Genomic DNA, 27,772 nt, shown 5'->3' with positions numbered 1-27,772 from the left:
AGCTCATGAAATGCTGAGTGACGTAACACGGTGCAATTGCGTCATCTGCTGGCGGGAAAGTACTTCTAGATTGAGGTAGTTTACTAGCTACTAATTGTGTTCAATTGAATCTTTTTTTTGTAGTTCACATTTCATTCTGCCACACATCTTCAACTTACAGATATTGTAATAAAATCATTCAGTATTTTTTCTTTTCCTCAGCTGTAGCTAATCATGGTGCGTCCTTCTTTCCTGTTTTCAACAAATGCAGCAACTGGTCCAGGATGAGTTCAGGCACCACGCTGCCGCAAAATCATCGACAACAGGTGAGCTCGTGATTTAGCTAGATTTTGCTCCTGAAGTGTACTCGGTGGATTTCAGCGAACGCAGCCCTAACAATTATTTAAACCGAAAAGTTTGTTTCTTTGGATTAAATAATGCCTGACTCCAGTCAAAATTATCGCAGTGAAACGACTCGCATTCACGTTAGCTAGCTAACGTTACGTTAATGTTCATAAACTGCCTTATGTCAGTTGTCTAAACCAACACTTAGCTAACGCTACCGTTACGTTAATGTTCATATTGTATATGAACTAGCAAATGCCAATGTCCTAGCTAGCTATGCTAGTCTAAAGCTAAAACACTTAACATTTTGTCAAGTTACCAAACAGAAAAAACACAAAAGTCAAATTTTACAAATACTAAATATTTTTCGCTTGTTGACTTGGAAGCGTTTACTTTACGTAAAGTTTGGGAATTTTGAAGTTTAAAATAAACAATTACAATTGAAGTGGTTAAAATCGTAAATAATGTCTAGTCATGATAGCGGGCCTGCTGAACTGACTGTCGACACCGGCATGTTTTCTTGTGTTTACTGTTGTGAAGTTTTAAATGCAATATTTTTTTCAGTGGGGTACAACTTGGCTTAATCTGACACAAAATAACGTTTTAGCACTAGAAAAAAAAAAATCAAACTCTTGCTTTTGTATTTCATAATGTTTGTATTATGTATAAAATCCCATTGTTTTTCCATTCAGAAATAATTATGGCCACAAATAAAGTGGTTATTGAAGCCCCAAAGCTGGAGTCCAGCGGGGCAGCAGGGGCTGGAGACACCTCTAATAAAGTCCAGATATTGCAGGTCCCAGCCAAATGTGGACCCATCGCTGCCGTGCAATCCCCAGCCACTGCTGCAGGAGGTTCAAAGGGTGACTGTGTCTCTGCCCCCCCACCTAAAGTCCTCCCCACTGGCCATGGCCCCCAATCTCCCTCCTGTACAGTTGCAGTGCGTCAGACTTCCTCCCCTTCTGTCATGGTGGTATCAAAGGTGGTCACCCCAGGACGAGTGACCGCTACAAGCCAACCACAGATAACAAAAGCAGCTTTGAGCCAGGTGGCCCCCATGAACCAGACCCCCACCCCAGGACGGACAGTGGTGATAACTGTACCCAGGGCAGCAGGTGCACAGACAGTCACTGTGGCCCCTCGGCTGCCCCATGCTGCTTCCCCACAGCTCCCAGCCAATATCCAAATACCAGCAGGTGAGCTGCAACATGCTACTGGATGTGTTTGTTTTTTTTCTTCAACATTTTACACTTATCAAGTTTAGGCTCTATATAAATTTAAGTTTTTATAGCAGTAAAGTTTGGCAATTTTGGCCTCCATAGCTTGAAGAAGTAAAAGAAAATCATACTGGGGGACAGGACTTTTTTTTTTTTTTTTTTTTGCTTTAGTGCGTAACTTTTTGATATAAATCCGTGTTTCCTCTATTGTTGATTTGACCGTGGCGGCCCCTCACAGCAACATTCTTGCCCCCCACGGTATCAGAAATAGGGCTGCATTGTTAGAGTGCATGTCAAAGAACGTTTGTATTTTAGGTGCATTATTTACATGCTGAAGTAGTGACACTGCATTAAGATGATGTCATTAATAGTGGGTTTATTGTTATTTGCCACAAAATGCTTAGCCTATATGTCATGATTAAAGTTGGCCTAATATAGTAACTCTTGTTGCAGCAAAGTGTCAGTTCCGTTTCGGGGGGGTGTTCGGACCTGTCCCCACTGCTAAAACAAATCCTAAAGGAAACACTGATTAATGTACATCTGTTACATTTAAGCCCTTGCCAAATGAGTTGCTGTAAGGTGCGCGGTCACAGAAGGCTTGTATCATGTACAGTGAAGTGATGTCATTTTCTAAACTTACCGGACTGTTCTAGCTGTTCTATTATTTGCCTTTACCCACTTAGTCATTATATCCAAAATATTGATGATAATTTATCTAAAATCTATTATATTTTGTGAAAGCACCAATAGTTAATCCTACAATATCGTTGTGGTACAAAATCTTGTGATATCTGACACATACTAGGTATACTTTACCCAGCACTCTCTTTTCAGGACAAATCATCAATTATTACAATAGAGACGCAAAGATGAATCGATTACTTGTCAACTTTTAAACTAATCGGCAACTATTTTTTATAATCAATAAATCGGTTTCAATAATTAAAACAGGTAAAACTTCTCTGGTTGCAGCATGTTAAATGTGAATAATTTCTAGTTTCTTCTCTCCTCTGCGACCGTAAACTGAATATCTTTGAGTTGTGGACAAAACAAGACATTTGAGGACGTCACCTTGGGCTTTGGGAAACACTGATCCACATTTTTCACCATTTTCGGACATTTTAGAGATCAAACAACTAATCCATTCATCCAGGAAATAATCCACGCAACACAATCCAATCAACGATGAAATTAATCAATAGTTTCAGCTCTTAAATGACAAGTGATTTTGGACTCTGATTGTGGCAGGTATGATGTTGATCCGCAGCGACAGTGGTCAGCTGATGCTGGTATCCCAGCAGGCTTTGGCACAGGCTCAGCAGGGACTGAGAGGCGTTGGTGGTCAAGGGCCTAGAATACTGGTCCCGCAGGTATGTGTGTGTGTGCTGCTGCTGCTTTGAGTTTTTTAGATACTGAAGTGGATGAATGTAGAGTAGGGCTGGGTTTTGTTCAAGCATATTTGATACTGATACCAATGCCGTGACTTTGATACCGGTTCCTAAACAATACTTTTTTTTCCCGATACAAATTTCCGTGTTTTCCCTCACTTTGTGGAAGACTAAGGTAGAGCCCGACCGATATACCGGCGGGCCGATATTAAGCATTTTCCAAACTGTCGGTATCTGCATTTATAATGGCTGATAAATGAATATTTAAAAAATAAAATCTGACGAAACCCCCTTCAATCATGTTATGAGTGTTGATGTTGCATAGTTTGTCCACCAGAGGGCGCTCTACAACGTCCCTGTTGGTAACACTCCTGTCTAACCCTTTAAGTTTCATATCTTAAGTTTGTATTTTTATACATTTTATTTATCAGAACTTTAATATATTTTGATGTTCTGTTGTGACAATAAAACCAAGATTATATTATTTTAGTGACGACTCATAAATAACTACAAATAACTGTTAGGGAAATCTGTTTATGTTTTGTTATGCGTTTTATATGATTTTTAAACAACCAAAAAAATTGCCCTTAAAAATCCTTTTATCGGTCGGGTCAAAGGGTTTAGACGTCGTCCTTTAAGAAAATGTTTTTCCCCACACATTTTGTTTCTCTTTGTGTGATTTTGCATCTCTTTGTAATCGGTTTGTGTCTCTTTATGGATTTTAGAAAACAAAAATAAATTACAACGTTACACATTACGGCACAGATCTTTTTATTTTTCAGCTCCTACTACGTGAGCCGTCTCTGTGTAACGTAGAGTTTTTCCTGCGTGTCTCTACGACGTGTAACGTCAGACAGCCAATCGCAGACATTATGAGATCTTGGTAGAAGCTTGCTGCGTGCTGACTGGCTCACTGATGCTGATGACATTTACACCTTAGGTACTGAAATTGGGTATTGAACGGCGAGGCATTTCTCGATACTCAATACTTTAGAGACAACTCGGTCGGTACCTAAAAAGTATTACATGTCATTTAACTGACGCTTTTTATCCAAAGCAACTTACAATTGCTATATATGTCAGAGGTCGCACGCCTCTGGAGCAACTAAGTGTCTTGCTCAGGTACACATTGGTTGATGTATCGCAGTGGGAATCGGACCCAGATCTGCCACACCAAAGGCTTGTGTCATATCCACTGTGCCATCACCAATGTGGTAACCAGCCCTACTGTAGAGACCTCCTCACCCCTGCGGTCTCGACTCACTGTCCTGTCTGGAATCCAGGGATCTGCAGCATCTGGGAATAAAAGTAACGAGAAGGTGACAGTGATCAGGATGGCAGCCCCTCCCAGTTTCCAGCCTGCACCAGTCCAGAAGACCGCTGTGGTAAAGGTACAAAATCTCCAACAGTCATGTAGTGTTCGCTCATGGCAAGTTTTACTGCAGATCGACCACAAATGTCATAAATAATAATTAACTATCAATAATAATACCTCCATATACTCCACCCATCATTTTATTTTTAACACTTTCTTTAAATTCATTTTTAACTATATATATATATCTATATATATATATATATATATATATATATATATATATATATATATATATATATATATATATATATATATATATATACATACACACACACACACACACACGTGCGTACACATTATACAATATAAAAAAAGTAACTAACAAATGTTCCTCCTACAACTAGTGATCACCAGTGTCCTACCTCAGCCCTCTATAGTCTAAAGTCAAAGGCGAGGTGTGCAGGGCCTGCATCCTACTCCCAATATAGAAGCCCATCAATCATCCTCATTTGCACTCCCATAATCCAACACACTTACCAAATTCGTATGTTCAAGATAGTTAAGAGGCCCCCACGCTCTTTGTTTTCCTTTTTTAAAGAATAAGTCTTTTTTTTTTTTTTTTTTTTTTTTTTTTTCTTTCTAAGAATACACATACTTCCTTTGACCATTTACCAATACTTGGTCCGTGTACATTTTTTTCCATGATATTGCTGTCATCCGTTTTGCTTTTAACGGACATAAATTTAAAAGGAACTGCTCCTTCTTTCTTAACTTATACTTCACCCATCAGTGATGATGATAATAAATGATTCAGGATGACAGAAAAATAAAGACTGGTAGTTGCTTAGGTTTAAGTCACTTGGAAAATGATTGTTAATGCCTTTCATTAGGCAGTGCTAGAAGGCTGACGGAGAACAAGGGAAAGACAAAGTCCCCCGCCGGACTCAAATCGGAGACATTGCGACCAGCGACTTAATCCCTAAGCCTTGTGGCACTTTAAAGGTTTTCCTCATTTTTATGAGTTCTCCAGCACGTCGCTGCACCTGTGGATCTTCACAGAGCTCCTTAAACAAGTGAGCATTGTTGGTTTAGAAAGCAAATGGATTCCACCCATCATAAATAAAGATAATGATGGAAATCCTGCTATTAAAGTAAGAAAAAAAGTGCTGCACACTCTGGCTCCTCAGCATTTCTCTATTTATTCTGACAGCGTTTCAGTCCTCAGGCCTTCTGCAAAATCAACAATCAGCCTGCTGCAAAATTAAGAATATGGCCTTATCGTTTTATCTGCTGCGGTGTTCTTTGAGTGATAGATTATATTGTGTTCTTCAGGTGATTGGTGTGGCTCACAAACCAGCTGTAGTCCCGCCCCTCAGTGCTACGTCTGAACAGGGGAGCCAGCATCGCATTCAGGCGGTCGTCACGGAAACCAAAAAGGAACCCGCAACCGCGATTAGTCAGGTGAGTCTGACCAGTCCCAGCTCCGACCTGCATTCCCACTTTGGATTTCACTCGTCTGCGAAAACTGTCAGTCTGAAACTGCAGCACCTGGCCAGTACAATAACAGGGACCCTACTATCTCCTCCATGCGTTATTATGGATCCCACGTAACTTCTAGGCAAGTCCCGCCCTACGAAGCAGCCCGATTGGTTGGGGTTAGGCATTGACCTTGAGTGGTTAAGGTTAGGATAGCCGATTGGTCAGGGGATAAGACCTGAACAAATGGGGTTACGTTACCTTCTTAAGCATGGACGCCTGGCCAACAGTAGCTTGCCAAGAAGTTGCATGGCTTCCATTATAAGGCCTCCTTCACATGTAGCATTTCTATTTTTGTGTTGTCATCACAGAAAAAAATAACAAGAGTGAGTGTTACATTAGCTAAAATAAAAATAAACTCTCTTTAGGGTAAAGCAAAGTTGACATAACCACGTCTCTAGTTTGACACTCTTTGTAGTCCAAATAATAAACTGAGTCCAACCCCTTGAACATACCCAGCATGCCTAATTGCTGTGGATGTCTTGCTGTTGTTTTCAAACAGGAAAGTGTTCCCGGGTAGAGGTCCACTTGTTTTTCCTGCTGACCATCTTCCATGTACATTTTACCACTTAAAGCCGTGGTATTTGTTTTCGGTGACGTTTGGCAAAAATTCCATAATCTTTCAGCATATTGTCCCATAAGTGGTCTGAGAGAAAACTAGACTCCTGCGTCTCCTCTAGGCTTTGTTTTCAAGCTTTAGAAAATGTAGCCTGTGACAGGAGACCTTGGTCAATCGCAGTTCATTTCAGAGAGCGCATTCCTATTGGGCGTTCTGCACATGCATATGCCCGTTTCTTTCTACCCACTGCAGCGTTAATGTAAAAAAATAAAAATCTGATAATCTTCTTTGATTCCTACCGTTTTACTCTGGCAAAGGTTTCCTGTTTGATGTGTAGTCATGATTTGTGGTTTTTCCTTGCATAATTACATCATTTTGCTACGGTTTAATTACAAAGTCAGGCATTAGCTTACATACCAGTTGAGAAGTATGTGTCCGCTTTAATAGACTTTCACCAAACGATCTTAAAAGTGAGTTTTCCTAGACCGTTTACAGTGATCCAAAGAATGCAGGCAGTCGCTGCGTAAACGCCGATGCATCCGTTGCAAACAGCTGAACAGAAGTGGATGAGAACAGCGTGTCACAAATTGACCAAGTTGACCTTTTATTACACTTGGTTGTTACCTGCCATTTCATCAACAGGCGACCCTGGAAAGTGTGAAGAAGTGCAAGAACTTCCTGGTGACTCTGATCAAGCTGGCCTCCAGTGACTCCAGGTCCGCCAACATGGCCAACAACGTCCGAGGACTGGTCCGGAGTCTGCTGGTACGCCTCTACTCGCCATCATCACAGGAGCTGCTTTCACTTAATACAGTAGTAGAATAATGAAATCCTCTGTCTAAAATATATATCAAAATTTGTCCATTTTAGGTTTGAATTACCAATAATATAATCATAAATCCTTCAGTCGTCTCAGTGTTTTTAACCCACTTTACAAATTCTTTACTGCTCATCACTTTTGGATTAGAGAACTAGTACTACATGTATCAGATCTACTTTTGTCAACAATGTTTTAAGATTGATTGGAAGCATCTTGTAGACCTAAAAGTAGCTAGGCCTACTTATTAAAAGATAGTAAGTAGACCTTGAGTTAAGATTATTTTGTATTTGTATTTATTTCCTATTTGTCATTGCATAATTTTCAGCGGGTGTTTTTTATTATTAATTTACCAGCTTATTTCCTTGTCTTTTGAACATAATGTTCCAGGTAATATAAACATGTATTAAAAGCCTGAAGTGTTTGTCCTTGTTTTTATCCTGCAGGAAGGGAAGCTAGAAGCGGAGGAGTTCACAGAACAGCTGTATCGTGAGTTGAAGTCAACTCCACAGCCCTGCTTGGTGCCTTTCCTCAAGGTGACCAGGGAACAACACATAATTGTTACCTCCTGAACAGTCTCTCATCGCCAGACCCATCTCCACAGCGCTGCGGAGGAAGGTCTGGCAACAGGAGCGTACACTTAATTAGCTGGACACTGGTTAAACCTCATTTGCTCTTAACAGTGAATCGCCGTGTGTATTTTTTTCCATAGCAAATCCCACCAATTGGTCCCAAACATCCCACTTAGCGAGGAAATGCCGCAAACATCTTGCCTTATTTTTTTTTTTAAGATACATTTTTTATTTAGTTTTTTCATTTTAAACAACCGAACAGACAAACACACTTGAACAACAACCACCCTCTCCCACCCCCCACCCTCCGTGGTCTCAAGGAAAAGAGGAAAAAACAAACCAACAGTAACAGAAATCACACCTTGCCTAGTCACTCTCCTCTACTTCTTGTGATGCTGAGGTCATTAGGACTGATACTTGTGCTGCTGCGTTTTTCCATAGGTCTATAGTCGATGATTTGGCTTTGTTAATCCTTGCTTTAGAGAGCTCAAGCATAACTATGTCCAGAAAATACACCAACCACTGTTTTATGCAAAGCTGGGGGGGGAGATCCAGCATTGAGCTATCATTTTCTTGGTCGCGGTTGAGCCGGCTAACCAAACTTTCTTCTGTCTCCCAAGCAGATGTAATTTAGAGTCGTCATTAAGTAACAAAACATCCTATCACACTCCCAGACCATGTGCAGGAAAGTACCAGTTTGTTCAGGTTGACAGAACGTGCAATAGGGAGTAGGAATGACTTTAGAGATGTATCTCTTCTGAGGAGTCCAATATGTCCTATGACATATTGTTGAAGTGGATCTGCTGGTGATTTGGGTTCTTGGAACAGTGGGAAATGTTGTCCCAATTAATTACGTTCCCCTCCGGGCTCAGCTCTCGCTCCTATTTCTTTAGTATTGGGAGTTCTTCTACGGATACTTGCATCAATTTAGCATAAATCCTGGACACTAATCCTCTCGCAGGAAACTCAACAAGCCATTTAATGATTGGGTGGGTCTCAAGACTGTTCCCCCATGGTACTCCATAACATTTTAGGGCTGACCTTAAGCGAAGATAAAGGAAAAAGGATGTCCTAGGGATCTCAAAGCTAGTTCTCCGGTCCTCAAAGCTTAACATACCTTCCCCATTGAATAACTGGTGTAGAGTATAAATACCTCTGTCACTCCACTGGTTACAAACAAAAGGTTTTTTACCAGACATTAAGTCGCAAACATCTTCTTTGTAAATCTTTATAATCATTCCCTGAAAAAAAACAAGCTGGCATAACGTTTTGCACCATCCTTACACCTTGCCATTTTTAGCGTGCAATGTTGCTCAGAGGTTCCATTTTAATGTTGCTTGATGCAACCGGAGTTTAAAGTTAACACAAAGAAAGCCGAAAGTGAGGGACATCCGCTGGAGCTTCCAGCAGCACCGGAACTATCCCGTCAATGAACCGTCGTTAATTAAGACTACCTCCTGAATTACCAAAGAGCAATGTAGAAAACATTCTGCTAGCCGCTTCTCATTTTTGGCTGGCGCTGATACTTTTATTTTTTTCACTGGTTAAAACCTTGTTGGCGGCAGGTCATATCAGCTGTCGCTTATTAACGTTAATTACGTATCTTGATAACTGCCAAAATGAAACTGGGCTGTTGTCTGGTTTGTTTGCTCTCTGCAAGCCGGTGTCTGTAGAAAAGGCGCTCTGCTAGAATGTGTTACCAGCTACAGTGGTCACAGTTCTATGCAATGGCAGTGGTACGCATAAAAATGGATAAATGTAATGAATTTGAACTCTTAAGTAGTTCATATAAAAATGGCTGTAAGCACTCACACAAAATGGAATTTGGCTGACATGACTTCTTTCCCACTCATATTTTTGTCATTGCTATCAGAAAAGTCTTCCTGCAGTGCGCCGCCTTACTTCAGACCCCCAGTTATTTATCCAACAGGCTTCAGCCCGCAACCTCAACACTCCGTCTTCCACCGTGAAGCAGTCCAGCGCTGACACAGGACAAAACCTCAATACCAACCAGCAGGTAAATAAATGTCTAGATGTCTGAGGTGAGCAGTGTACATTTTATAATAGAAAAACATTTCATTATCAATGAACATAAGGAACAATTAATGTTTTGAATGCTTGTTTGAATTGGAGAAACCTGGTTTCCCCAGCTAGATTTGTCCCGGAGAACACAGATTTCTAATGAGACAGTGGGGAGAACAAGTATTTGATACACTGCCGATTTTGCATGTTTTCCCATTTACAAAGCATGTAGAAGTCTGTAATTTTTATCATAGGTACTCTTCAACTGTCAGTGATGGAATCCAGAAATCACACTGTATGATTTTAAAGTAATTAATTTACATTTTATTGCATGGCATAAGTATTTGATACATCAGAAAAGCAGAAGATAATATTTGGTACAGAAACCTTTGTTTGCAATTACAGAGATCATACGTTTCTGTAGTTCTTGACCGGGTTTTCACACACTGCAGCAGGGATTTTGGCCCACTCCTCCATACAGACCTTCAGATATCGGGGGGGGGAGATTTTCTATTGGGTTCAGGTCTGGAGACTGGCTAGGCCACTCCAGGATCTTGAGATGCTTCTTACGGTTTGTGTTCGGGTCGTTTTCATGCTGGAAGACCCAGCCATGACCCATCTTCAATGCTCTTACTGAGGGAAGGAGGTTGTTGGCCAAGATCTCGTGATACATGGCCCCATTCATCCCCCCCTCAATACGGTGCAGTCGTCCTGTCCCCTTTGCAGAAAAGCATCCCCAAAGAATGAGGATTCCACCTCCATGCTTCACGGTTGAGATGGTGTTCTTGGGGTTGTACTCATCCTTCTTTTTTCTCCAAACATGACGAGTGGAGTTTAGACCAAAAAGCTCTTTTTGTCTCATCAGACCACATGACCTTCTCCCATTCCTCATCTGGATCATCCAGATGGTCAGTGGCAAACTTCAGACGGGCCTGGACATGCACTGGCTTGAGCAGGGGGACCTTGCGTGCCCTGCATGATTTTAATCCATGACGGCGTAGTGTGTTACTAATGGTTTTGTTTGAGACTGTGGTCCCAGCTCTCTTCAGGTCATTGACCAGGTCCTGCCATGTAGTTCTGGGCTGATCCCTCACCTTGCTCATGATCACTGATGCACCAGGAGGTGAAATCTTGCATGGAGCCCCAGACCGAGGGAGATTGACCGTCCTCTCATCTTCTTCCATTTTCGAATATTTGCGCCAACAGTTGTTGCCTTCTCACCAAGCTGCTTGCCTATTGTCCTGTAGCCATCCCAGCCTTGTGCAGGTCTACAATTTTATCCCTGATGTCGTTACACAGCTCTCTGGTCTTGGCCATTGTGGAGAGGTTGGAGTCTGTTTGAGTGTGTGGACAGGTGTCTTTTATACAGGTAACAAGTTCAAACAGGTGCAGTTAATACAGGTAATGAGTGGAGAACAGGAGGGCTTCTTAAAGGAAAACTAACAGGTCTGTGAGAGCCGGAATTCTTACTGGTTGGTAGGTGATCAACTGGTTGCGAAGGTGTCGCACATCGGGCCGAAAATGAGGGACATCCAGCGGAATTTCCAGCAATGCCTAAAAAAAATATATCGACATAGACTATTCAGAGCCCAACCACTAACAACCGGTCACACTCATTCCATGCAATGCCATCCTGAACTCCATTCTGCCATCAGACCACAGAGGATGCAACGTGTCTCCTCTACTCCCTTCTCCAACATCTGGAATCACCAGGCAACTTTGCTTCAGTCATTTTTGTTAATTTCAGCTCCACACTCAACTAGGGCTGGGCAATAATTCAACATGATAATTTATCGTCTTTCAATGGAATCATATCGTGATGAAATAATTTATCGAGATATAGTGATTATACAGTTACCTATAAATTAATAATTAGCACATACTAACTCAGTTTTCTCAGAAAATCTGTTGTGAAACATTTTGAGGGAATCTCATTTGAAGAATTGCAGATTTGTTTTAATACCACACTATTTTTGTGCATGCATGTAAACATAGTCATTATATAGCTAGAAAATAATTATATTTTCTCTATAATTTTACTTACTTTAACCACATTATTGATAATTATTTATCTAAAATCTCATAAGAAATATAACCCTACAATATCGTCGCAAAATATCGATATTGATGTATTTGGTCAAGAATATAGTAATATATCATCTATATATCACCCAGCCCTACGCTCTGCACAATCCAGCGCCACGTGATAATGGCTCAAAATCCATCTCGTCAGGCTTCAGGTAACACGTTTGTGTCTGAACAGCAGCGGACCAAACCAATCGGCGTCCGTTGAGGAGCTGCTGGCAGCTACAGCGTGGTTTAGGTGTGTGTGACGGCCGCGACTATTTGTTCAAAACAACGGTGGATGTGATAGGCAGATGGTTCATCCAATCAGCTGCCAGGTATTTTTTGAAAGGGCCTTCCCTTTCCAAACAGTTTCCAAAGACGGCTTGTTAGATGGTTCAGTTAAGAAGTCACAAGTTCAAACTGACATTAGCTCATTGAACCCCGCCCCCCCCCCCCCTCGCACTGGACCGAAGCCACCTCCATCCACAGCAAGACGGTGACATACAGGACTGGAGAAGAGCTCGCTCCACCTGGAGCTTTGTCCCTTCTGCATTAGCAGCCCTGACCAATCTGCCTCGGTGACATTGTTGTGAGCTGAGACGGATGAATGCATGCTTGAAGATTTATGTACCGTCAGGGCTGACTGATGAATTGTTTTCAAAACGAAATCGTGATTTGAAAGCATGCGATTAGCTAATCTGGGATACTGCGATTAATGGACTGTGCAATTTTTAGTTGAATGTTTGGTGTAACATTTGGTTTAACATTTTTAATTCCTTTTTTATTATATTCACTTTTTTTCACAAGATAAATGCTGGAATAAAACTGAGGCATATCAGAGATTTCAGTTTACAGGAAAATACTGAAATATGTTTTTATTGGAATAGTTTTATTATTATAACTTCAGCTTTTGTGATGAATGTTCTGTGTTTGCTTATTAAAAAAAAAAAAACACTTATTGCTGGCAGTTCACCTATATGTTCTCATCCTTGCATAAGAATAAAGAGCAGTTTGGATGGTGTCATGTTATTATGCTCCATGCCATGTTTTATCTGTTACAGTGAATATTAAACTTAAGCTAAGCTATAAAAAAAATAAATAAATTAAAAATTCAATCGTAATCGCATTATCTGGCAGAAAAATCACAATTCGATTTTTATTTCCCCAAATCATTCAGCCCTACTGTCTGTATCTGTGTGTGGAAAAAAAATCTCCCCCTGGGACAATAAATCTAAATCTGATGCTAATGATTTCCCTTAAAATGCAGGTTAGCTACCAGCAGCCTCGAGGAGTGACTGTGAGAGCGACATCAGCCCACTCAACAAACTACACGTATAAGAGCAGCAGACCCCCACCCAAACCCACAGTGGTCCCGTCAGGAACACACTTCACCGGTAACCGTTAGGACAAGGCTTCTTTGGGAATGTCACAAGTTGGTTGTGATTCTTGGTGTCACGATTCAAATTCAGAATCAATTCTCGATTTTAAAACTAATTCTTGATTAACTAAATAGAAAAGAGAGCACTGTTTTTAGGCTCTCATTCCAGTGCACTGGTTTGAGAAGCATTCACCTGTGTCCTTAGCACAGTGAAATGCAGGTGTAAATGCACAAAGAACACATGCAATCAGATCTACCAGACTACATCAAGTCCACCAATGGAATGCTACCCTCCAAATAACTTTGTGTGTTTTTCTTTTTACAGGAACTTTTTCAATGAAACAGCCTTTTACTCAGGAGCCACCGCGTTCTACCAAATTTGCATTCAGTTCAGGATCTTACAGGTAATACATAAAGTTGATATCTTTAGACTCAAATTTAAGTTTGACGAGCTGACCTGTGTGGAGTAATTTCCAGAGACGCCATGTTGTGGTATGATGAGAATATCTGGCCAGTCTCTAACAACCAAACCTGTTCATCTAGAATGATGTTTGACTCTCTACAGATTCAGGGAATCTAGGCAGCAGCATGATAAGGGAATGTTTGGTCTCAGGGCTGTCTCCTTTTGGAGGTCGGTGGGCCAGCCACACTTAAGCGTACTTCCCAGAGAGAGAGAGAGAGGCTGAACTAGGCTTTAGCGTCTGTGTTTAGGTTTCCGTAGAAGGTTCAGTAGTCTATATCGACGACGTTCCGCTTCCAGGATTGTTCCGTGCCACCTGAAATTCTGCCGGTTGTCCCGCTTTTTAGGCTCGATGTCCCACACCTTCCTCTTTCTTTGTGTTGCCGTTCTAAACTCCAGTGGATTTCTGAGGACTATGGTTAACTGTTCCTCAGATCTCTGCAGGGTAAATCCAGACAGCTAGCTAGACTATCTGTCCAATCTGAGTTTTCTGTTGCACGACTAAAACTACTTTTGAACGTACACGTGTTCCATTAAAACAAGTTCCTTCCCGAGGCTATGTTGCAGAGGCACCCCGGCTCCGTCCGGCGCTTAGCGCCACCTAAGGTGATTGTGATTAGTTTAAAGAAATGCCAATAAATCAGAGCACGTTTTCCTCCCATTCGGGAATGCTGTGTGGAACCGCCAGACCTTCCTCTGCAGAGCTGTGGAGGAAGGTAAATGCTCTTGTGTCATCAAGGTCACCCGAAACCTTCTTCACATATGTGAAATGAGCTGTGCTGCTCCTGAGTCATTCCTTAACAAACTGTACAGGGGTGTGTTTTTGTGTGTGTGTGTTTGTGTGTGTGTGTTTGTGTGTGCTTGTTTGTGTGTGTGTTCGTTCCCAGAGAAGATGATGACATTAACGATGTCGCCTCCATGGCTGGAGTCAACCTGAGGGAGGAGAATGCCCAGATCTTGACCAGCGTGGTTGGCTCTGTGGTGCAGTCATGTCACGACCAGCCCTTCCTCTCCCCTAACCCGGTGCTCAGCCGAATCCTCCGTACAGGTACACAAGCTCAGCCAACCTGCTAGCCTCCACATTTCATTTAACGTTCTGACCACAAAGCATTCGTTACATAAGTATTAGTGCAGGCTATTCTTTCATATTAGATAACGTAGTTGCAGCCACCAGCGGACAGCATGACTACACTAAATTGCAGTTTCACTTCTTACACACAAGAACCAAAATGGGGCTAATACTATTTATTTATTTATTTATTTATTTTCTCATTAGGAATTATTTCAGGCTAAATTTAAAATGGGGCCAGAACTATGTAAAATAATAAATAAATGTATGTATGTAATGAATGGCTACGTTTTTTTTTTTACCTTTTATTTATCGAGGTAAGTAGATTTGAGAACAATTTTCTCATTTGCAACGACAATCTGTCACATTTACACAGTTGGAAGCTGCCCAGTACAACCACAGTCTGATCTGCTGGCCACTGAGCAGCTCCACTGGAGTGGTTGGGGTTAAGGGCCTTGCTCAAGGACAAGCACCTCACTAGTGGTAAATGAGGGAGGGACAAGCGCTGCTCTTTTGCTTTTCCTTACCCGGATTTTATCCTGCCGGTTTGGGGATTGAACCAGCGACCTCCTGGTCCCAAGCTTGCTTCTTTAACCTCTCGGCCACCACTGCCCAGTTTGCATGTTTGCTAACGTTACCATAGCAACTACCATCAACAGGCAGGGTAAACATGCTGCCGTTTATGCCCAGTATATGAGAATGTATATGAGATTTGGGCGTGTTAGTTTAAACGGAGATTAGTTCTTCTACTGGAGATAAAAAAAACACGCAGATCGCTTTTGGCTCAAAACTCCACTTGCCCACATTGCTACAAAATGTAGCCATAACAAGACACTTAAGTATTACTAAAAATCCTTTGAAAATGAAATGTGGTTGCATGCATTTTGTCGTGTTTATACTTCTATTTACAATTTCCAACCTGTCTTTAACTGGACAAGCTTAGCTATAATGTCTCTTTGACTCTTCTTGTGATACTTGAGCCAGATGTTTTGTGTCTCCTGTGTTAGGACAGGCATTGGGAGTAACCGATGTCGCTCCAGAGGTGGTAGCTCTGGTTTCTCATGCCACGCAGGAGTGTCTCCGTGGGCTGCTGGAGAAGCTCAGTGTGATGGCAGAACACCGCAAGCCAACCCTGAAGGTATAGCAGTGTGACCCAGACCCATATGACGGAGGGATTTATATTTACTCAAACTAAGACAAACAGTCATACATGACATACGGCAGTGTATTGCTGCCACCATGGCAAAAACTAAATTCTGCTGTTTCTGTTTCTTATTAAAAGAAACATTAACGTATTCTTCTCATGACAGTTTCTTAATATTACTAGATATCAAATTCTTTAGATCAGAAATGTCTCATTATAACAACATAACAATCTTGTTATATCACAAAACATTCTTGGGACAGTAACATTGCCACTGCCAGACTGACATTAGCATTTAGAAGATAATATATTAAACCCATTCCACAAATATAATTTTTTTTTAAACTAATATATATAATATACACAAATATTTGTGGCCACCAAAGTGACAGCAGAGTGACTCTGTGTGCTCTGCGTGGGGCCACGCAGACGGGCAAAGGTCAGGAAAATACCAAACAATCTGAGCGGTGTTTACCCTGGGGGATGCGCTGCCAGGAAATTAGGTCCTCTCCGTCTTGTTAACTCGTGTTTGTGTCACAACAGGAGGACCCGTGGCATGCCAAAGTGAGTGATGTACGCTCCCAGCTTCGCTTCCTGGAGGAAGTGGAGAGTTTGAAAAAGAAGAGGAAAGATGAAGAGGAGAGAGAGAGTCTGCTGCGTCTGGCCAGAGTAAGCGATGCACGGCCAGAAAGTAGCATGGCTTTTGTTTAGACTTGAACCATCTTTTCATCTGAGACTGCTGCGATTTGTTTCTGCCTATCATGAAGTAAATTCACCATACTTACTCGACCTCTTTCTGTTTGTGATCACAGAGTCGCTCCCACACTGAGGATCCGCAGCAGCAGCAGCTCAAGCAAAGAGCCAAAGAGGTAGGTGTGTGTGTGTGTTTGTCTGTGTGTGTGTGTCTGTGTGTGTGTGTCTGTGTGTGTGTCTGTGTGTGTGTCTGTGTCTGTGTGTCTGTGTCTGTGTGTCTGTGTCTGCCTGGAGAAAGCCGAGACTCAACCATACAATCAGTGTGCAAGCTTGCGGTCCGCAGGGTCTTAAAAAGTAATAGGCTAAGTTTATAAATCAATTTTGTGAAAAATAACTTGCGCTATTTTCTGAGGCATTAAATCTACATTTTGAAAATGTTTGACCTTTTCTGTATGAAACTGAAAAGTGTTTGGGAACCTTTTTAAATCCCTGCTATTTTTCATGCTAATAGTTAATTTAGTAGTGTGTGTCATGTTTTTCGCTGGCAGGGCAGCTGTAAGTGTGAGGGAGATGAAAGGCACTGGTAGCAGTGTGGCTATTTAAGTAGGCAGTACAACCTTCTCAGGCTCCCAGCCATCACACACACACACACACACACACCAAGTGCTTTCTCCACAGCAAAACAAATGTTTCATTTACATGCTGCCAGCCACTCCACACACGTTTCACCACCGCACCATACACTCACTACACTTTGCCAAATCTGTACACTCACTCACTCACTCACTCACTCACTCTGAGCTTGCATAGTTTTGCTAAGTCTCTGTCACTTTTTGAGAAACAAACTGTAGTTTGTTATTCATGTTATTCATCCTCGACCTTACCAGGTCGAGGATGAATAACATTATATTATCTACGCATACCTCGCCTTTCACAGAGTACGAGCGCGGCGCTTTGCCATCTGATTCAGAATAGAGTCCATCAATGCCATATTTATTGTAGTATGTCACCGGCCCATCGGTGATGCCCACACTTGTTACTCGAGACCGCTAGTGACGTTTCTCTGACAGAGACAATGATAAATACTAAGCAACCAAGATGCGATTCAAAGATTAAAACAATACAACAAAAATCTGTGCGGTCAATATGACCATGTATGGCTGAAATAGGTAAAAGTGGTCAAATCTTCTTTGCCTTTTGTGTAATTTATATAAAAACAATTTTAAATGAAAATACAGACACTTTTAGGAAAAGTCAGGTACAAGCTGTATTGTGTTTTTTTTTTTTTTTTTTTTTTTTTTTAATTACACATATAATTTCAAAATGACCGTCATGGACGTTCTAGTGTTAAAGGAATACAAAGTAGTTTGAGATAGGAAAATAGGCTTATCCGCTGCCTGGCGGATACTGCTCTCATATCTGTACAGTAAATTTATAGCTACTGCCACCAACCAAAGTTTGAAAATTATAATTATGTTGTTCGCTTTGAGCGCCAGGCAACCAGCGGAGCCTCCAGGACATCACTGGTCTCAGAGAAATAGTCAAGAAACAGTCTGGCACATAACCCGACACTGTAAAACAGCTAATGTTGTTTCTACATGTTGGTTTTTGGTACGGATTAAACAGACAAAATATGATAGGTTTAATGTTAGATGGAAATTTATTGATCCTTTTGGAAATTTATCTTGCACCAGACAGCTCACCAGACAGACAGACAGACAGACAGACAGACAGACAGACAGACAGACAGACAGACCATAGACAACCGACAACAACAATATCTCTACATTATGAAATAGTAAAGTGCAGTATCATTAGCACCAGTGTGCTATCAATAGTAAGGTGCAACATCATCAGTGACATTTTAATATTATACCAAAGTGCAGTATTATCACACAGAAAGGATCCACTTATTTTCCCTAACTTATTCAGTAGTGTAATGCTGGTAGGAATAAATCTTTTGCGAATCCGGTTGGTTTGTAAGGACGGCACCCAATAATATCTTCTTGTTAATCGGTGATCTTTAGAGGTGCTGGTCAAGTTGACTCTAGGTTCAACAACCCTTTTGTCGCTCTTCTGTTTTCAGTTCCAACAAATAGAAGCAGCTCAGCTGCAGCAGAGAGAGGCCAACCTCACGGCTCTGGCTGCCATCGGGCCTCGCAAGAAGAGACCCCTGGAGCAGAGTGGAAGCCAGGTAAGTGAAAACCAAACTGCAACAACACTCCTCCACACTTCCAGCAGATATATTCACTTTAAAATAATGAAAGGAGATGGTAGAATTATAACATTTGAACTGCTGGAAGGCTTTTAGTGTGAAACACCTGTGCAGGAAGAGCACTGAATGAAAAGTGGCAATGTTTGGAATCAGTGCGGGAAAACCAGACTTGTGTTAAAAAGAGAAACTCTGAGCAGCAGAGTGGTGAGTACGACAAGTTGTGTTACTGATGGAATGGGTGCTGTGCAAATGAACATGCTGACCACAGGTAAACGAGGAGAAAGTGTTGAATTTGCATCATCAGCAAACTAAAAGGGAGCTGATCAGAAAACGGGGAGGCTTCTAAGTAAAATATGACAAGATGTAGTAATTCGAGATGCACCGACTACTAACTTTCTAGGCCGATTGCGATTTTCTTTGAGTTAGGCCAGCCCATACCGATTTTTAGCCGATTCCGATTTCATTTTTTCTAACCACTTTACAGCACACACAAATATTTATTATTTTGGTTTTTGGTGTCGTCCCTCCACGCCCTACTTTTTCCTTGCAGATGTTGCATATTGCAAACTTGTTATCTTCTGCACACACGCTGAAGAATTTCCAAACAGCTGACATGTGGCAGGTTAATTCACGAGGTTCCCTACATAGAGATAGCACGGACCCGCGCGCCACACGGCGGAAAAGTTGAGAGAAAGGAAAAAGAGACTGTGCTGTCGCGTCCGTGTGTGCGTGCGTCCTTGAGAACTGTAACTAGTATAACTGATGGCAGTTAATTGTAGCGTTGACCGGCATTAAATCGGCATATGTCAGACTGACCTTCCGGTCGCCGGTCATGGCCCGAGCACGTGAAAACCGGCCAAATTACTACTAAAATTACTAATAAAGGCCCGTCTCTAATATAAGCCTTTTCCTAATAGGAAAACCGTATTCGTTGAAGTAACTGTTTGGGTAGATGACCACTCTTTGAGCATGTACAGCATTTCTTTTTGCTCATAGTAGAATCAGTTCTCTAAAGTAAGACGGAAGCCACAAAGTTGCTCTGATTGCTTCAACATTTTAAATTGTAAACAACCACTATCATGAAGCTTGCGCGTTTTAGATGTTGAGTCCTTATGAACAAATAGCTACAGGATACAAAAAAACTATCTTGCCAGCTGGCTGCCGAAGAAAAAAGCCTTGGGCATTAAGGGTAAAGACAAACAAAAGTTGAGTGCACCAAGGAGAGAAACTCCTCACACATATTTCCTTAGCACCAAAGATCGAAACGGAATAATGACATGCTTGTGTAGCACCAATGATGGATAGAAAATCAAAGAAAGCAGCATTTTCCATATTAGCACAGGTTATAGAATGAGGTGCTATAAAGGCCAGCCCCCGCTAACGCAGACACACAGGAAGCCTACAGCTTACCACAGTTAGCATGTGTTAGTTTATCTCATGGAGTCTTTAATTCTCTGTGTGTTTAAGTCGCAGCGCTGCAGGCTTGTAGGTTTAAAGATGAGGACGCTCTGGTAACTGCACATACTTCCCACTGCCTTTGAACTCCACTACCCAGCGGAGTCGGCAGCCTCTCTGGCTCTTTCCTCTCAGCCACAGGGCTTCCTCTACCTCTTCACAGGCTCTTCCTCAGCTGGCACAGCACACACTGAGGACAGGACCTATGGGGGAGCGATGGCAAATGTGTTTGGAGTGGGAGCTCTTTTTACAGCTATTCTATTTCACTCTCCAGCATGTGCTGCTAAACACACCCAGGCAGAGAACTAGAGAAACAGCTTATTGGGGTTTGGGCACAGGCACTTTTTGTTCAGCTATCATTTCTAAAATTATGATAATCTTAGTTTTTGGTAATATTTCCGTTGTTTCACTTCGTAATTATTCAAGGACTTGGTCGACTTTGGTGTGAAAGCAAATATTTACTTTGTTAAATGTCCTATGACATGCTGCTTTTGGATGCTTTTATATAGACCTTAGTGGTCCCCTAATACTGTATCTTAAGTCTCTCCCGAAATTCAGCCTTGGTGCAGAATTACAGCCACTAGAGCCAGTCCCACAATGAGCTTTCCTCAGGACGTGCCATTTCTGTGTCTGTAGCTTTAAATGCTATTGAGGAGGCCATAGGCAGGCTGGGGGAACTCATATTAATGTTAAAAAACCTAAAAGTGAAATGTTCATGCCATGGGACCTTTTTTGTTTTTAAAAAAAAAAAAAAAAAAAAAAAAAAAAAAAAAAAAACATCAGGGTTTCTCCCAGAAAAGTTGCTCTTTTTTTTCGACGAGGGCCCGCCTCGGGACCAGTCACAGACTGATGGCAGCATTAATGTAGAGCCACTTAATTTCTGTGATAACAGAATCATGGACAGAATCACAAAGTTTGAAAAAGGCTAACTGGAGATTTGAAAATATGTCAAAGTTTCCAACCGAGCTGCCCCAACTGTAACTATAGTTTAAAAAACTTCTTAAAAATACATTACGGAATAATTGCCAGTGGCTTAGTCTTGTGGGGGGCAACTTAGGCCTGGAGCGCCACCAGGCTTGCAATACAAAAAAATTAAATAATAATATGAGTAAAAGGCAATAAGTGGACATTCAGTATTCTGTCAAATAGTCTATATCCTTCACGTTCCGCTACCGGGATTGCTCCGGTGCTGCAGGAAATTCCGCCGGATGCATGTATTTTCCGTTTCCTTCCGCTTCCTTTGTGTTGGCTTTTTAAATTCGGTGGATTTGAGGACTATCGTTAACTGCTCCTCAGATGTCTACAGGGTATATCCAGACAGCTAGCTAGACTATCTGTCCAATCTGAGACCCTCCTTCGGAGGAGGGTCTGGCAAAGCGAGACTGTCAGACTACTGCTCCGTAGGTCAAGAAGTAACTCCAAAATGTCTAATGTATTTACAGTTGCCAATAACTTCGGTTGTCAAGGTAAAAGTTTAATTTGGGTTCGTAACATTGGTTTTGAATTGGATGATTTTATGTTGAAAAGTGCGGCAGATTTGCAAACATTCTTCCTCTATTTTATCCATTTTGTGTAATAAAACAAATAGTGTCAGTGTTTGTGTCAAAGCACTTAGGATTAAACTAGACCAACTAGAGACTGGAAAAGGTTTTTATTTTTCACAGACTTACATTTTAGTAAAGTATACTATACAGTTTTATTGGTGTTATAGGTTGTGAATGGTCATGTACATTTTATTATGGGTCCTTTTGAAAAGTCATGGAAAAGAGTGTGTGTCTGTGTGTGTCTGTCAGGTGAGTCTGCTGCCCAGACAGAGAGTGACTCGGGTCATGCTGAGGGATCTGCTGCTGTGTATGGAGCAAGACCACTTCCTGTCCCACTCTCTCACTCTTTACAAAGCCATGCTCTGAATACCTTAACAAACGCCTCCTACTGCTGATTGAATCTGTCTAAAAAACAAATGGCTGCAGTACATCTTTGTTTTTTTTCCTCAGAAACATTTGTACTTTCGTTTCAGTTCCATCGAATATCTTTCTGTTAATTACCTACTATTTATTTTAGTATGTTGTTCTGGATCAGTGATGGTAATCAGCTGGTCTCTAAAGCACTCAAAGTTTTGGTTTCGATGTTGATGAACGTGATTGGGATTAAAAAGAGAAGAATAGAAGTTTAGTTCTCAGTTGAATGTTGAGTTTTTTTTGTTATTGTGCTTGTTCATTGTTTGACCATTAAAATAAGTAGAATGTGTCACATCCTGACAATTTACTGTGTCTTGGGTTGTTTTTAGCCACCAAGCAGCGTGGCTCTGGGGATGGTTAGGTTAGTGGGTCGGTCCAGAACAGAATGTCCCAACAGTTATTTGATGGATTTCCATGAAATGTTGTACACACATTCATATGAATTATGGGTAACCCTTAACTTGAAGGTATCTACATAAAAGTGACATGACACGGTCATGAACGTGTCATAAGCATTATAAACAAGTCAAACGTTTATGACATAACGCTTCTTTTAGTAATTGTCATTCGGTTTTTATTTATGGTTAGAGTTGGAGTTAGGGTTCATGTGTCATGACTTTGTCATGAAAGCATGAAAGCAAGTGTTGAAAGCAACACTAGAGAACTTTTTGTACCTTAAAATGTTTCCAAAATCGTTTCAGTGGTTCATCAACTCGTAACGGGGTGAACGGCACTTCTGCATTCGCTTTGCGGCCCTCTACCGGCTGTAACCGCACTATGCAAGTTTGCCAGATTGGGTAGTGGATCTGTAACCTGACTCCGCCAGATGGATTGCTTCGCATTTGCTCGGCATATCCATCTGGGAACTTTCCGTTGGAGAACTTTTGGGAAGGGGCAGAATACTGGTTATTTGATTGGATGAACCATCTGTCTATCACCTATGTTGGTGATAGACGGGCCAAATCAACCAATCAGATCCACGAAGCGTATGAAAATACAACCACAAGCCCGCCCCTGCTGCTGCAGGCAAAGCATAGCTCGTAAGCTCAGCATGCAAGCAACATGTCGGTAAAGGATATTTGCCATTTGTGTAACGAGAATTTAGGAATAAAAGGCACCATTTCAGGTTCCCGGACCATATTCCAAAAGAAGGATCCAAGAGACAAAAAGCATTAGCGAGCGGCTAAAAGAATTAGGGCTACCGCTGGCTGATAATACTGGTTAGCTGATTGGATAAACCATCGGTCTATCACCACCTAACCCACCTCAAAACCAACGCTGATTGGCCCGGTCGTTTGGCTAAAGGCTCCAAATTTTCTCTGCCTCAAGATGCCAGACTGATCTGCGAGTGGAAAACTGGAGCTCGCGAGATCAGGACGGTCTCACGAGGCTAGTGGATCTGTAGTTTGAATGAGAACGGTAGTGGACAATTCCACTTCCAACCTTCCAACCACTTCCAACCTTCCAGCAACACTGGAGAACTTTTCCCGCTTCGGTCCCCCTGACCGAAGCGGGAAAAGTTCTCCAGTGTTGCTTTAAGTGCAGATCCACCTTTTTAATGGATACCTCTCTGGAGGAGGACAGACTATACACACAAGAGTCAGGCTCAAGCACATCATTCACACAGGTGGGGGGGGAGAATGCACACCCCAGGAGATGCTGAATCTTCTCAAGGGCGGAGATCCACATCCAAACATCTGGAATGAGAGCTTGCTTGTGGGACACAAACAAAGAGAGATGGAGTGGTTAGGTTGAGAGAGAGATGGAGAGAGATGGAGTGCAGTTTACAGTATTCTCGTCAGCAAGTACAAGGTAGTTCGAAATAAGCAGCTAGCTGAAAGTTAAGGGGAGGTTAGGGTAAGGTTAGGGAGGTTTTTCCAGAGAAAGGGGCACTTTTTTTTTTTTTTTTGGTAACTCTGGAACAGATGGGAGCTCTGTATTCTGAGCGCAGAGAGCATGGGATGAAATGTAAAGGTTGATCGTCGGTCCAAGTCAGTCCCCGGCTGCAATGACTGCAGGGAGACAACAAGCCCCCAGGGAGTGTGCCGGGCTTTGTAGCCTTTTTGAAATAGTGGCCAAACAGTGGAATAACAAGTGTCCGTCACGTGATGCCATGGGGCCCAAAAAGGGCATTTCCATAGACTTACTAAAAAAAAAAAAAAAAGAAAAGCGACGTCACAACCCCTGTGACGTGACTATCAGGGTTTGATCCATTCAGATAACATAATATTTAAGAAGTCTAGAAGAGCCACACAATTAAATCAATAATCTCCATTCAAGTTGGTGGAGCGCTAAATCGGAAGTAGCCGGCTCGGCTGGCAGTGGTCTCTAGTGCGCCTGCTCCATAGACGGCACGGTGTGGAAGAAGTGCCGATCGTCCAAGTCCTTTTAGACGCGGCAGCTGTACTTTTTTGGCTTCATGCAAGATACTCTCAGGAAGGAACCTGTCTTGGTGGAACATTTGCACCCTGCAAAAGAAAACGCCCCATACAATATTTTATGAAGTTAACTACAGGAATGTGATCTATTTAAATTAGCTGGATACATGGTTAAATCTCATTGTCTCTTGTGCTCTAAAGGTATACTTTACCAAATGCACGTCAGATTTGCTCCATGTTCTAGTCACTGATGGTCTCTGCAAATATTCCAAAGCAATGCAACCGTTCATGCAAAAAAAAACAACTCATGATTTATACACTGCAACTTATATACAGTTGCATTGAACATACAAGATTTATACAACACATACAGAACAACCAGTAGCCTTGGCTTGTCTTCAAAATGGTTTGTGTAGACCTGATTCAAGTGTGAACGACAAATAGCTTGTGCTGCCCATGTGCATCCTGCACGTTAAAGGAGATGCCGAGCAGTCTGAGCAAAGTCATTTTCTCTGTTGGAGCATGTCAAATGTCAAATGTTAATTTGCTGTTGACAAATCAACAGGTCCTCTGAACTGTCGTCTGCCACTGTCTTCCAAAACTTGTCCCCATCAGCCGGGAACAATAACATGTCGATCCCTTGCTTGCTCCTAACAGATGAGTCCTAATTCACATGGCCATTACAGGTATTTGAACAAATTTCTGATTAGCTTTTTTCAGGGGTGGACATTTTCAGAAAAAAATCCAATATCAGTATCAATCTGCCAGGGCTTTTTAATTCACAAAATAACAAAATGGTATCTTGAGGGGATTGAACATACATAACAAAACGTAGGAGTGTCCAGTTGTCATTTTAAAATACTGTCTCTTTAAAACTGTTGGACCAAGAAACCCTTGTAAAAACATGCAGCAGATCATGAGCTGTAGCCATCAGCCAGTTCCCAAGAATAGCTTCAGGAGTCCATTTGTGATGTTGCACTAGTCAGTGAATATCAGCATGAGGTTAAAGTACATGCATTTTATATGTGGACATGGCACATTTTCCAGCCTCAGCATGATGGTAGGGTTGGCAAACATTCCAGTATATCATTAAACTGCAGAAATGTGTCAATATGGCATCAATGTGATGCAGTAAATGGTTCAGGTATTTAATTCAGTGGATTAGCCAAAAACAGACATTAGCATCTGGGTATGTTATCCCATCTATGGTTTCTCAATTGGATTTTCAGGAAATATACTATATCACAATATTAAATTACGTGATAAAAGATTTCATGTATGCTGCACATCCCAAAGTACTTTAGCCTCCATTTCTTATCAATAGAAATGCTAATGCTAGTGTAGCTCATATTTATAGAATCACATTTCCCATGATCCCCTGCTCCGATGATTCTATTGATTCTACTGTAATGGTACTACTGTCTGAAATGTATGTGTCAACTCTGAGTTAAAGGGTAATTTCGTTTTTTTTCAACCTGGAACCCTATTTTCCTATGTTTTTGTGTGTAAGTGACTGACAGATGACGACAATCTTTGAAACTGGTCCAGTATTAAGCGTGAACGCTGTAACCAGCAGCCACAGATTGGGTTGTAATATAACGCTAAGGTGCAAATGTACATCGTCATTTTGGTCCACTAAAGGTGCTGGATTATTATCCTAAGTGTCTGACAACATTATGGAAAGGATCCCTACAGAGACAGACCTTTTTAAAACCTCTTTGAGACCTTTCTGTTTAACCAGAAACGGCTTTGAGGTGCCAAACCCACCAGACTCCATTTAAAAAAAAAAAAAAAAAAAACACGTTTAGTGTGTATAGAGCCAACATATTTTCACATGTAAATCGATAAACTGTGTGTTTATTTCAACCAAAACTAGAGTCGTTATGGTTGGAAAAGTGGAAAGACGACCCAAAACGGCTTTTTAATAGTTTCATTTTGTTGCTGTCAACTTTGAACAAAGTGTATTTTACGATGCTAAAATTACTGTTTATTTACATGGAGTCTGGTGGCTTTAGCGAATGCAATTTTGCAGATGTTTAAAAAAAAAAAAAAAAAAAAAAGGATCTTACTCTTTAACAGAAAGAAAGAAATCCTTTCCATAATGTTGTCAGACACGTAGAATATTAATCTGAGCCTGTCAATGGCAAAACAAGCTCAAATGTAAATGCACAATTGCCCTGTTAACTTACATCATAGCTTGTTTCGCCGCTGCAGCGCCCTCGCTTAATTCTGGACCAATGTCAAAATTGTTTTTTTCCCATCAGTCACTTAGACACAAAAACATTAGAAAATAGGGTTCAGGTTGAAATAAATGGTAGTTTCCCTTTAAGTATTAAAGAAGATAACATCTCAGTCACCTATGTAGCGTATTTACACTGCGGCGTAAGAGACTCTGTGTATTCATGTCTGCTCAAAGTGAATCTGTTCTCACAGTTGCTGATGTGTGTGCAAAAGGGGCCACTTCCGTGAGTTCAGTCCATGAGTTCCTGTTTTATTTGGATGAGGGTGGGGGGTTGTCGGCTGCCTCGGCCCTCCCTCCGGAGAATGTATTCACTAAACTGGGACGAGTCCGCTCCACCGCCGCACGAAGCCGTGATCCAGAACCCTCTCTGCTGGAACCGCTCCAGCACCTGCAGTCACACACAAAAACCGGACACCATCACATGGAGACCTTTTCTCCAGTCTAGAGTACAGCTTGGAAAAAAAGATGGAGCTTTTTAAACATTTCATTGATCAAATTTAAAGCATTTGGTTGCGTCCGAAATCGCATCCTCTGCGCTACATACTCAATATGTATACTATCGTCCGGCATACTTTTGTGTAAATAAACAGTAGTGTGGATCTTTTCGGACGCGCTAAGTTGTCATTTCAACGTCACGTCCTAAGAGCCTCCTTGCCGTTGGAGACACGTAACCATGGTAACCCCTGCCGACCCCTGCTCTAGCGGCATCGCCAGATAACGCTTAAATTACTGAAAGAGGTGAATAACTAGACCAACAGTCGTAGAAATATAAATTAGAACGTTATGGAGGTTACAGAGCTCCTTGGTTTCTGTCCGTTTGACTGTTATGATCGTTGTTGTTACTACCACATTGCATTGTGGGATATTTATGCCGGCGTAGTGTCCAGAATTGCATACTGTAACATTTTACCGGAAATAGTATGCAATTTGCGTACTATTGGTTTCATACTAAGGTTTCTG

At 41.5% G+C, this 27,772-nt stretch overlaps 2 protein-coding genes across 2 annotated transcripts in view; one reads left to right on the top strand and one right to left on the bottom strand.

Annotated features, from left to right (window-relative positions):
- The first annotated feature begins 81 nt into the window (after positions 1-81).
- LOC114561903 (transcription initiation factor TFIID subunit 4) lies at positions 82-22,495 on the top strand. Its single transcript, XM_028588059.1, has 16 exons — positions 82-305; positions 1,017-1,520; positions 2,790-2,911; positions 4,213-4,320; positions 5,580-5,708; positions 6,985-7,107; positions 7,606-7,695; positions 9,605-9,748; positions 13,088-13,214; positions 13,524-13,602; positions 14,546-14,706; positions 15,735-15,865; positions 16,415-16,540; positions 16,684-16,740; positions 18,651-18,758; positions 22,028-22,495. The coding sequence occupies exons 1-16, from the start codon at positions 245-247 to the stop codon at positions 22,142-22,144; spliced, it is 2,187 nt and encodes a 728-aa protein (XP_028443860.1). The 5' UTR covers positions 82-244; the 3' UTR covers positions 22,145-22,495.
- Positions 22,496-26,889: 4,394 nt separating this feature from the next.
- The window catches only part of LOC114561571 (uncharacterized), an 18,727-nt gene continuing 17,844 nt past the window's right edge, over positions 26,890-27,772 (bottom strand). Inside the window, exon 5 of the mRNA XM_028587628.1 lies at positions 26,890-27,200. Within this exon, the coding sequence (XP_028443429.1) occupies positions 27,042-27,200 (159 nt within the window). The 3' untranslated portion in view covers positions 26,890-27,041. The remainder of the gene's footprint in view (positions 27,201-27,772) is intronic.

Source organism: Perca flavescens, chromosome 9 (genome assembly GCF_004354835.1).
Source record: "Perca flavescens isolate YP-PL-M2 chromosome 9, PFLA_1.0, whole genome shotgun sequence".
NCBI lineage: Eukaryota > Metazoa > Chordata > Actinopteri > Perciformes > Percidae > Perca > Perca flavescens.
The sequence above is the reverse complement of the archived record's forward strand: the minus strand, read 5'-3'. Positions and strand labels throughout refer to the sequence as shown.

Bases quoted from the DNA above. Each gene is read 5' to 3' on its own strand.
- LOC114561903 (XM_028588059.1), top strand. From the start codon at position 245: ATGCAGCAACTGGTCCAGGATGAGTTCAGGCACCACGCTGCCGCAAAA. The intron at 7,696-9,604 runs GTGACCAGGGAA...CATTGCTATCAG, and splicing joins GCTTGGTGCCTTTCCTCAAG to AAAAGTCTTCCTGCAGTGCG. The intron at 18,759-22,027 runs GTAAGTGAAAAC...TGTGTCTGTCAG, and splicing joins TGGAGCAGAGTGGAAGCCAG to GTGAGTCTGCTGCCCAGACA.